General features: G+C 37.7%; 1 protein-coding gene across 1 annotated transcript in view; it reads right to left on the reverse strand.

Moving 5' to 3' along the window:
* Positions 1-4,778: 4,778 nt before the first annotated feature.
* Positions 4,779-12,199, reverse strand: part of pard3aa (par-3 family cell polarity regulator alpha, a) — a 252,196-nt gene continuing 244,775 nt past the window's right edge. Inside the window, exon 23 of the mRNA XM_046846135.1 lies at positions 4,779-7,800. Within this exon, the coding sequence (XP_046702091.1) occupies positions 7,428-7,800 (373 nt within the window). The 3' untranslated portion in view covers positions 4,779-7,427. The remainder of the gene's footprint in view (positions 7,801-12,199) is intronic.

Consider the following 12,199-nt stretch of genomic DNA (forward strand, 5'->3'; position numbering starts at 1 on the left):
TCCGAATCTGAAACCGATACGAACATTTTTATGAATTTCGAATCGTATTCTGAATTATACGCATTCATATTCAGAGATCTGCATTGATAGCATTGCTCTGTTATTGATTATAGACAGTATAGTGGAAACTTATGGGACATCATTGGGTGGACTATAAAACTGCCCCTATAAATGTCACAGTGTGAAGAGTAATAGCATGAGGGAGAAAGTTCACTGCTCTCTCAGGCTCTGCTACATCTGAATACACAGACAATTAAAAAGCAGGAATTTGGAGACATACTTAGGTGTTAGATACTTTAAAAAAAACTCCATAGGTAGATTTTATTGTTAAGTTCTTTTGGGTTTTTTTGGGGGGTTTATTGAAGCATTATAAACCGATCAGCCATAATATTAAAACCACCTGTCTAATATTGTGCAGGTGCCTTCAAAACAGCTCTGACCTTTTAAGGTCTGGACTCCACAAAACCTCTGAAGGTGTGCTGTGGTATCTGACACCAGACACCAGACCTTTTAAATTCTGTAACTTATAAGTTGGGCCTCCAAGGATCATACTTGTTTGTCCAGCCTGTTCCTCAAATGCTTGATATGTGATGCATTTTTTAAGCTTTTCAGTGTGAGGTGTTGCACTTTAGACGATCAGACATTACAATAAAAGCACCGGTTCTATTGGTATTCGTTTCAACGTCAAAAGGACGACATGGTTGTAATATTTATTAGAAATAAAGACATAAGAATAGGCACAATTTCTGAATTTCTTTATGTGTAAATTTGTATAAACAATTACAAAGTTTAAGCTAAAAAGAGTATGGATTCAAATTTTAGATAAAACCATGGACCTTTTATATGAAAATTTGCTCCATTTGCATTTATGGCATGACAGTTGACCTTATCCACAGCAACTTTCAGTTATCTCATTTATACAACTGAGCAGTTGAGGGTTGATGGCCACACTCAAAAGCCCAGCAGTGGCAGCTTGGTGGTGCTGGGATTTAAACTCATGACCTTCTGATTAAAAGTCTAACTCTTAACCACAGAGCTACCATTTCCTGTTTTAGTCTGGACTACAATAGTAGTTTCCAATTATAGATTTTTTTATTTATTTAATAATAAATGAAATATTGTACTTCTGTTCAATCTGACATTAACATGAGCACTTTTTGACAGCCATAAACAATCGTTCAATACCCAGTTTTTTTTTTTTCTCAAGTGATTTAAAGTAAAAAAAAAAGGATTCTGACACCCAAATTTCTCACACCCAAATATATGCAATTTTATTTTTGAATAAATCTTGTTCACTTTTTGTTTATAAGATATAAGAATACATTAGAGTTTAATGGCTATCAAAGTTAATCCAGTTACTGTCAGTGGCACTTAATGTTTGCAGTAAACTCTGTAATCATTTTGTAGCTCAACCTGTACTTAAAGAAGTTCCAATGGAAATAAAATGCTGAATTCAGGACTGTAGTTCATCCAGAGAGGAGAAATGCTACCCTCGTTCCCCTTAAAGACACAACAGCTCATAGAATGGAGCTTATTTTCCTTCAGTTTCCTTTTTTCTCCTCTGCTTTACACACAATATGAACATTTCTGCTTTGAGACTTCAGGTTCAGACCTTTCAGTATTTCTAACTGCATCTGATCTGCACAAGATCCTGTTATCAACTTCCCTTGGGATTTCTGTTCCTTTGTTTAACTACTTGTGCTTCCCTTCGTTTTCTCATTCTCACACACTCCTGCGGCGTGAAACAGATGGAGATTGTCACTTCCTCACATAGAGAAGCTTTTGGCAGGTTTTCTGTGTAAAGAGCCAACAGGCTACGTCACAGATGCTCCACTTGCCCTGACCTGAACTTCATAAATTTCATGATTGTCTTTATTGCTATCAAACTCATTACATTTCTCATTACAGTGCTGGCCAGCCATGTCATAGGCAACATTAACGTGATATATGGGATCAGAAATAGATTAAAGAGAGGAAGTGGAGGAAGGATATTTCAGATTTCCCTTTTCCGTGCTTTCAACCACTCCAAAATGTGCGAGCCATACCAGCGGAACAAAGTGTGGAGTTGCACGCAAATTTTCATGCTGCAAAAAAAGCCGTACATACCATCAAACTAAAGTTGAAAGAAAACCACAACAGGTTTGTGTGTGTCTTTAACATTTTAATTATCAATGAAGGTCATTCATACTTTCTATTCATACATAGTCACTTTTATTACTGTGGAACATCCAGTTTAGCACTTTTGTTCTCATAGCACATTCTCTCATTCTCTCTTTTTTCACTCTTGAAGTTTATAAAACCAAAATTCTAAAAAGGTGAAAGAAAAAAGTGCAAACATTTTTTTAATTAAGATTCATTTATTTCACTATTTATGGCAATTATGAATGCCATATTAACATCCTACAGCAAACCTCACCATGTGCATTTAATCTTAATATTAAGGGTTTCAGCATGCAAAAATCACACAACTGTAATCGGTGCTTTCTTAATCTTTGATGCTCAGAAGCTTTTACCCCCTGACGTCTTGATTGACTACGTCAGCGATTCATCGATCGTGATCAAGGGTAGTATGGGTAGATCGTGTGCCAATCAAAAAAGTCAGAGATCTTTTCTCTTGTAACACACGAGTCAAAATGAATGCACGGTCAAAGGCACGTGAGCTACTGCAAAACTCTTGGAAGCTAAGTGACTCCACTAATGTGAAATAGCATTTTCCAAATAAAGGTTATTAAGTCCATATACTGCTCCACCATGACTAATGAGCATTTGTAAGTCTGCTTGAGGTTGGTTACCAGCAGATACTATGCAACCCTGGCTCACTTCATTCAGTGCTAGTCATCAGATTAAGGGTTTATGCAGTTATGCAAGGTGCACCAACATATATCATTATATATATATATATGGTGGTATTAAAAAGTTTTGAGACTAGCTCTGTTTACAAGAAAGTACATAATTTATCGATAATAATCGATACTGAAATTCGTTGTCAACGAATGCTGTTATCGATTAGTTGTGCAGCTCAATTTACGAGTTTGTGTGACAGTAAAAACACAGCCACTTGGAAAAAATTGGTGGACAGTAAAGGGTCAACTGGCAGCAGGAAAAAGTGTGCGTCCCAAGTCATCAAAGACATGGGAGCATTTTATATTAAACGCAACAAAGAAAATTGTACCTAAAAGTTCTGCAAAGCGGCGCTTGTGTGGGATGGAAGTACCACAGTGATGCACAAGCTTGTTAAAAGAAAACACACTGGTGTCACAGATGAAGGTAAAACATCAGCACAGTGAGCGAAAACTGTAGAATCCTCATCATGGTACAGTTTAATGTAGTGCTATTGTGTAAATCGTTTGTAACTTCGGAACAGTCGCATTGGATCCGTTCTGTCGTGACTCGCGAGCATCAGGTTACACAATCAGCTCGACATAGTGATTAATTCAATTAAACCGGTGCGAACAAACATAAAATCTAAAAGCAGCAGTAGATGATTAAATTTTTAGTCACTGTTATGGTTTTCAGCTAATGATTATGCATTTATACACCAATGCATATTTTTCCTTTTTTTTTTTTTAATCAGGCCTGTTAGCTTGCTGCATTTCTCCGTTCATTTTCTTTTTTATAGCATTTGTCTTCTACAACAGTAACGTGTGTTTTCAAAAGTGATTTACTGCGACTTTATGTTCAAATGCTTGTTTTTAATGTTTGTCTATTTGATTTATATCATTTAATTATTATACAAAATGTAAGTCTATATTCTAAATGCTTATATCTTCACACAAACAAAATGTGTAGTTCTTCAAACAAAGATTCTCAAAAGAATGTTGTATTATGTTTTATATTGATTATTTTAAGCCTGGTTGTCAACTTTCCATCTGCAAATTACAATACAAATGTTGATTTACACAAATTGCTTAACTTTTCATACTCAAGTGCTTTTTTATTAAATTTTTTTTAACAGAAAAAAAGCCCAGCATAAGTGAATTTGCTCAAAGGAGAAATCCCCCATGCACTCCTCAACAAGCAGCTACTATCAACTTTAAAATATAAAATTATAGTTCAACTCAATTTGTGGCTTTTGCATGAATAAGGGTTTTAAATAGTTATAATCTAATTTTAAAAATACATAATTTTTTAAGCAGTTAACCGAAAAACAAACAAACAATCATCCGATTAATTGATTATCAAAATAATCGTTAGTTGCAGATTACACATTAACACCTTCAAAATACTCCCCGTTGCACAGCAATACAGCGCTCCTATCACTCCTGCCACTTCTGGAATGTGTCCTGGAAGTCTTTATTTGGAGCGTATCAAGCACCTTGTGCAATTCGCGCAGGATCTCCACAATGCTGTCAAAATGGCGACCCTTCAGACGGATCTTTATCTTCAGGAAGAAAGTGAAGTCCACAGGAGCCACAGTGAGATCCGACAATCATCATGCACAAGTTGCTGAATGGTTTCGACATTTTCAGGGGCGTCTTTCGGTTACGTTCTTCCGCTCTCGAAGCGCACGTCACTCAAAACACCTCGAACGATTCATTGCAGCATCGTATGCAAATTTTACTGTGCAAGGGTATTATGTATATATGACGAGTAAAAAGCCCCTTTACTTTCACACAAAAAATGTTACTTTCATAAAAATGATAATACTGTACATTTAACTTATAGCTGGAAGTACTGTCAGAAAAAAAATGAATAAACAGTGTTGTGGTAGCTATTCTCTGAACAATCATTCAGTCATTGGGGAGATTCAAACAGATCAATAAACACACACACTTGCGTAATGTAAACAAGAGGAAGAAACAACCTTCTGTTTTATTTAGTCTAAATTTGATATGTACAGAAAAAGCTGTGTACAATATACATACTGTATGAAAAAGACTAGTCAAAAAATGTAATTGCACTGTGCTTACATGTTACACCATGTTACCTCAGGAGAATATAGACAATGCAAAAAAAAAAAAAAAAGTTACTCTTTTTTTCCTTTTAAAGATCTAAACACATTTTGTGGTGGAAAGATGTTATTACTCAAAAATAGTAGAATAATTGCTAAAATATGTGCTTTCCATGACATCTTTTGTAGTACAAAATATCCATCCTAGAACAGGCACTTAAAACTTTACCATCGCCAACAAATTCTCCATTTATTTAATGCATAAAACACAAAAATGTGAAATAAAGCAGCCGTTAAAAAACCCTGCTGCTTTTCTGATAAGTTCATTTAACCACCCATTCGAGATCACAGGACCAAAACACGCACCACAAAGTACCGGTTCATCAACAAGGGGAAGATGTGCATCATTTTTTTTAGTTTTGTTCTGTGAGAATGAGAGAGGAAGCGTTCGGCTCATTAGGGGCAGCACAATGGCACAAATATCACAGCTACAGTTTGCGGTATAATACTTGTATTTGAGTCAGAAAAGATTTTTAAAGCTCACACAGTCAAATGTCATTGATTAGCCAGTGGATGCAGGTTAGTCAGGTAAGATATTAACTTAAACTCCTCCTCTTTACCAGCTTCCTGTGTTCTAACTGGCCGCGACCCGGAAGTGCGTCCCACGAAACTAGAAGTGGGTGCCACGAGCCCGGAAGATCCTGACAATGATCACATTACACTCAATCAACCTGACAAACGGTGTGTGTGTGTGTGTGTGTAATTTTTATTTAACAGTAATTCATTGGTGTTAGTAATCATTGCAATGTCCTTTCATGCACAAGATCTCTCACATTTTAATCAACCTCATCAGTTATTGATCATGGGAGTACTGATGCCATGTAATTAGGAAGGTTCGGTTGAAAATGAGGGCCTTGGACTTCCTGAAACATGATGTTTGAGTGATCTGATAGAAACCTGTTTGAATGGAATAATTTATTGAAGCGTACCTATTATATTATATTATATTTATTGCGGCATTCGAATATTGCTCAGTTCAGCAGTTGATGTCATGCCAACATGGCTGTTCGCAGCATGAACAGTAAAAAACAAAGCGCTTCCTTAATTTAAATGAGCTTTGCTGTACACACAAGCATTTGTATAATTTGTTTAGCTTTCTGAATATGCAGTGTGCTGTTTCGAAGATGTAAATGCCTTGTAACAGTTAGCTGGCGAGCTTGTTGCTAACAAATGATGAGTGTGAGTCCTGAGTGTGGTGAATAAAGTGTGTATGGGTGGATTGAGGGTTCAACAGGATCTTCAGACTACCTGTGAGACCACTGACTGGCCAAAACACTGATCACAGACAACATCTAAATGAATTTCTTATGACTTTGCATTGTAGTCTGATGCAACTCCAATCCCATGATTGGCCTCCTAAAAAAGCATGATGGAAGGAAAGCTGAAGCGCATGTACAGGCTGGTGGACAGGAAGTGTGATGGATATACAGAGAAATAGCATAGAAGTGTAATAGGATGAGTGAAGTGACTGATTTTACAGGCAGGGTGGTAGGCTTAGTCTCAGTCTCTCATTATATCTGTTCCTCTCTCAAGCTCTTCTCACTTCCACTCAAACATACAGAAGTGCGACAAATGAAAGGAAAAGCTGTTGCATCTGTTGTGGGGACATTGTGTGGTCAATATGTTCCCTTTAGGAAAAAGCATGATGGCAAATCAATACAATTCTTCTGATTAATCACCTGTATCCTATCGTGATGGGAGTGGTCTCTTTCAGACTGACCCCGGCCAGTCCACAGGAAACAAAGGCCTACATCATATGCTATGGTCTTCAGTCACTAGATCCCAACCCAACTGAACAAGAGCTCTTAAAGATGTTAGATAACGCTCTGTACCACTAACATCATCGTCAAAACCCCAGTCCATAAAATATTTGTTGGAAGAACAGTGTTTTCTCAGTCCAGTAGAGCTCCAGAATTAGATGCTCTAGAATTGATGCTAAGGAGTGTTGAGATTGTTCCAGTGGCTCGTGGTGGCCCAACACCTTACTAACACAGAGTACGTCGGGTTTAATTGAATATCAGCCGTTTGTATACATAGAAACTGACAGCTATTTAATTTTTTTTTTGCAGTGTTCAGATAAAAATATATATTCTAAATATTTCTGCCTATTAGAGCACATGCACACTCGCTGCTTCCCTCAACACCTGGTTTAACATTCACAAATGGTGGCAGGTGAAATGAGATATGTAGGTCACAGCGCAATAGGAATACAAAACTGTTTGCTGTTTTCTGATTGTCAGGACTGGCAAGGATGCTAGTCAACATTAGGACACAGACTCGAATGCTCAAACACACATACACACTCATACCATGTAGAGACGTTGGATGGCTGGACCGTAGTTGCGTATTAAAAAAATGGATGTGCATGACATGTTTAAAAAAAAATTATTCAACAACCAAAAATCCCTATGTTTTCTGAAAAGCTGAAAGTTCATAGTGTGTGTCGTACTCCTCCGATCTAATCACACTCCTTCCCTCAGGAGTAGAACGGTCGCCCCTTTTCCGAGCTTTGAATTCGGTTAAGGCGAGAGAGCTGGGAGGGCGAGGGGGGCACATCATGCCGGTAGGGCCCTTTGGAGATTGAGGACAGAGAGTCGTTGTGTGGACTGAGCTTGGCCTGTGCCTCCTGCTCTTTGCGCCTCTGCTCCTGCCTGAGCAGCTCCTGGGTCTCCAGCAGCACACGTGCGTTCAAGCCCAACGTCGGCCCACTCAGATAGCCGTTAGCACCACGGCTGCCCTGGTAGCTCGAGTAGCGTGGGTTCTCTTTAGCTGATTGAAACACCTCGCCAGGGGGGTAGACCTTATCCCACGAGTCCTGAGACACTGTGCTGGGGTTCTTACGTGGTTGCCTGAGATAGACAGAGGAGAGAGAGATAGATAGAGAGAGAGAATTAGTCCATGTTACAATGATTTAATCCAAACTGTAATACCTCAAAAACACAGAGATGGAAAAAGTAATAAAATATTCCACTCAAGAAAAAGTACTTCTTCAGTTAAATTTTTACTTAAGTACAAGGAGATAAAAATCTCAAACTGGATGTTTTTAACTGATGGAACACCTTTACAAATTAAAGTGCAATAACAACAAAAATAAAAACACTACCAACTATGACTTCAGTCTAATGTGAGTAATGTGAGTGCACTTTTTCGCAACAACGGCAACAACAAAAATCTCCTGTTATAATGTTATTTATGATAATGAGAGAAATCGCAAATGCAGAGTTAGAATTCAGAGAGCGACTTTGAGCAACTTTTAATTCGACGGCATTTCGCTTCCATCTATATTTCTTAATGTAAGCGTGTTTGTTCTCCGCCCATCAATCAGTACAGTAGCTTCTGGGGTGTAATCCCCCCCCTTGCATTATTTGTATTTATTTTTTACACAGTAACGGATATGTTTTTAAATGTTGTTAAGTACGATACTTCAAACAAAACATACTTAAGTAAAATTACAGATTTTAAAAACTCAAAGTAGAAGTACACAAAAAAACTACTCAATTACAGTAACACGAGTAAATGTAATTTGCTACTTTACCTCTGCTAAAATGAGTACCTGCAAGTAACTGCACTTTTGACCCGATCTGTTATGTCCTAATGAGTTTCAGGAATAAAAGGCTTTGTAATAAACAAGCTAAAAATTTTTCACATTTAATAGGCCCCATGTGTTAATAGATGGAATATGCAGAGGGACATGCCATCACAAAGTCCCTGGTTGCAATGATACTCATAATGTAAACTGTCTAGTCTCTAAAATACATACATGGACAAGCAGAGTTGTTTTTTTATTATTATTATTATTAATTTATTTTTTTTAAGACCCACTCACAGGAACAGACATCTTTATCTGTATGGGTCTGTATTCCTTCCCTTTTAACAAATGCAGCTGTAGTATATAATGTTCATTACTCCTACACAGCCTACAAGCTTTCATCCACCATTCTCTCTCTCTCTCTCACACACACTCACATCTTCAATAGAAAACTACAGAGAAATTGTGTTATATGGAACTGCACTCTGTTTATATGAAAAAGACAGGGCAAGAAAAGCAAAAGACAGGTTCTGCCCATGCTGAGTTGTGACTGTAAACACTAGATTTATCTAAAGGTTGTTTCAGTGGCTGTTGTTCAGACACACACTGCTTTATAGCCTTTCCAGCTTGACCCTGTTGCTAATGGTCATATCACATTCCCATACACCAGCTATGGTTTCTCTAGTCTCAGCAGCCACCAGCTGAGGAGCATGAAGGCGAGTATGTGCTTCCTCTGAGACACGTAAAGCCAGACACCGAATCTTTTCAGAACTCTGTTCACACGATAGCTGAAAGTGCTCGGACAAGCGCTAACCACCCTGGATTGTATACGTGAGCTACCAGATGGCTGTGATTGTACAGCACTGTCCTGATCAACAGGGGAGATATGATGGCATTCTTTCCATTGAGTCAGCAGGGCAAATTATTTGCATTGTGGACTGATTAGAATTAACATCTCCTGATAGTGTAAAATGTTTGATCGGTTTCATGTCTGCACTTTTAACTTTGAGCACAGCTTTATCAAATGCACAAGCTTTTACCTAAAATTAGTGGAGTTCCCTCTGCCACATACATTCATACTGTAAAGTTTATACATTGCTCTGTTTTGCTATATTATGCACTATAATTTGTTTAATTATTGACAAATTACAGTATGCTACCCCATACTGATCACTGTTCTTTAAGATTCCTGGGTAGGCTTGGCCATGTCTCGACTTGCGATAACTCAGGGACTACCCGTTTCTAATCTGGAACTGTTCTACATGCTTCCAATGAATAACAAGTTCCCAGCACATGTGGTTTAAATTTGACCTAATACATAAATCTCTCTATTTAAAATTTGCCTCTTGCCCTGTTCAGAATGCATCGTAATCTAAATTAGCGCTTTATTAAAAGCAAGTGAACAAATTAAATATTAGCCTGTGTTTATAACGTGATCTTTTTTTTTTTTCCATTCTAATAGTCAAATTTTCAGGTTATATTTGGATTTTCTGTATATTTAGTTTCTTTTATAAAATATGTTTAAGAACAGGGATTAAAACATTTAACTAATAGTATAATCAGACATTTAAATGCATTCAACTACTACAAGTGAGCTGCTTGGACTGAAACACTACACCATGAACAATATAAGTGAGGTATGCTATATTTCCATGCTATATATGCAGTATATGTATGCAATATATGCAGACCATGGCATCCATGTGTGCTTGTAGAACATGCCATGCCAAATTTATTCCCCCTTTGCAGTTATAAGAATCTCTACTCTTCTGGGAAAGCGATGTTGGACGTCTGTGTTCATTCAGCAACAAGAGCATTAGTGAGATCAGGTAGTGACGTCAGTGTTCCTGTTAGCTCCCCATTAGTCAAGGGAAATTGTAATGCTACAGCATTTAACAGCATGCTTCAAACTTTTTGGATCACGTGTGCCCTGAAAAGTTAGGCCACTCAGCTAGAAAAGGCTACAGAGTTTCACAAGATGTTCAGAATGACCTGCATTTCACAATGCTTGCTTCATGTTATAATGTTTTCTAGGACAATATAACAATGATGTAATGACGATGCAAAGTTCAGTGGAGCGCCAGCCCTGAAAAAAGTGGCATGGTGGGGTAGGGATCGAAACAATGTTTTGCACTAAAACATATGGTGCAGATCAAGGGGCATGATGGCCGCCAGGAAATATGCTGTGCAACGAGTATTAATTACAACATAAATTATTTATAAACCAAATAAAACCTTGAGCAATGTTTTCTATTTGTTAACAAGACCTTGTATGCGGATGTGGGGGGCATTCGCCTGTTACAACATGCAGCTGTTGTGTGCAAGTAGCGCTCTCAGTTTCACATGACATTCATTATTCCTAATCAGCCGACGGTCATGTTGTCCAGCATTCCGACTCACTAGACCAGTCTCTAATGCTTTTCCGAAATAATAAAAACAAAACAAAAAAACCCTCTTCATTACTGCAGCCTGAAATCTGCAAATCAGCTCTGGTCCTGAGCTCTGTCCAGACTGACAGAGACAGCTCGGTTCATCAAGACATCTAATGAGAAAGCGTTCGTCCACAGGTCAAAGGTCACCTTTCACCAGTCTGACCTTGTAAGAGGAATGCATATGAGCCATTGTTTCAGCAGACCTTCCCTTGGGAAAGTGAGCTTGTCGTCGATGGATCAGGCACTTGAGAGAGTGAGCCGAGTGCACTAGATTGAGCCGTGGAGAAAAAGTAGATGAGAATTGTTTACATTGATTAAGCGTCATTATGCCCTGTTGAGGACAGTGTGTCAACATCTCTATTGACTCATCGAGATTGAGCACAGGGCCAGAAAAAAATTGATTTGTTTATGTAGAAATCCTCCACATATACTCCAACAATTAACCCAGTGGCTCTCTTTATCCTGTGTTGGGGAATTGTACATAAACTACACGTTAGTGTGTATATATTATAATTGAGAAATGCTTTTCATGCATTCTTCAATATGTGTAAGCACTTTAAGCCTGCAGTGTTTTTGTTGCCATTTAATTTTTTTTTTAAACAATTAAAAAATATAGTTAATAGTTAATAGTTAAACCCTTTAAATAGTTGTAATAAAACACAATTTTGTATCCTATTAGTCTCTGAAAGCAGCCAGATAATACTAGTGACGGTCTCTAACAGTGTATTTGTTACTGTACTTTGGTATATTCTTCAAACACCTGCACTATAATCTGTTTTGGGAAACTTACTTTTTGAAACTTCACTTTAATTTAATATGTAATACCCTAGTTTTCAATCAGAAAAATCATGCCGTCCCTCACTAGTGAATGTGAATGTGTCGAAAGTGTTAAACGAGAACCTGTAGAAAGACCAAAGAATATCCCTGTGGTCCTGGTGTGTGTGTGTGTGTGTGTGTGTGTGTGTGTGTGTGTGTGTGTGTGTGTGTGTGTGTGTGTGTGTGTGTGTGTGTGTAAATGAGACAATAAAAACTTTTGTATGATGTGCAGAAAAAAGGAACACTGAATTACATCAGATATTAAAATAGAGTTCTCCTGGGTGAGTACTTTTTATACTTAAGTGCAATCAAAAGCAATAAGTGTCTTTTTATTCAAGTACAAATACAAAAGAGGTATGTTTATACTGGAGTGAAATTTAAGCAGTGGATTTGTACTTTTTTAAGTACAGGACTGATGCGCTTCATCCACTGGTTAATATCTTAGTAATGGAGATTCCTGAAAATATTCCC

Source organism: Silurus meridionalis, chromosome 4 (assembly GCF_014805685.1).
Source record: "Silurus meridionalis isolate SWU-2019-XX chromosome 4, ASM1480568v1, whole genome shotgun sequence".
NCBI lineage: Eukaryota > Metazoa > Chordata > Actinopteri > Siluriformes > Siluridae > Silurus > Silurus meridionalis.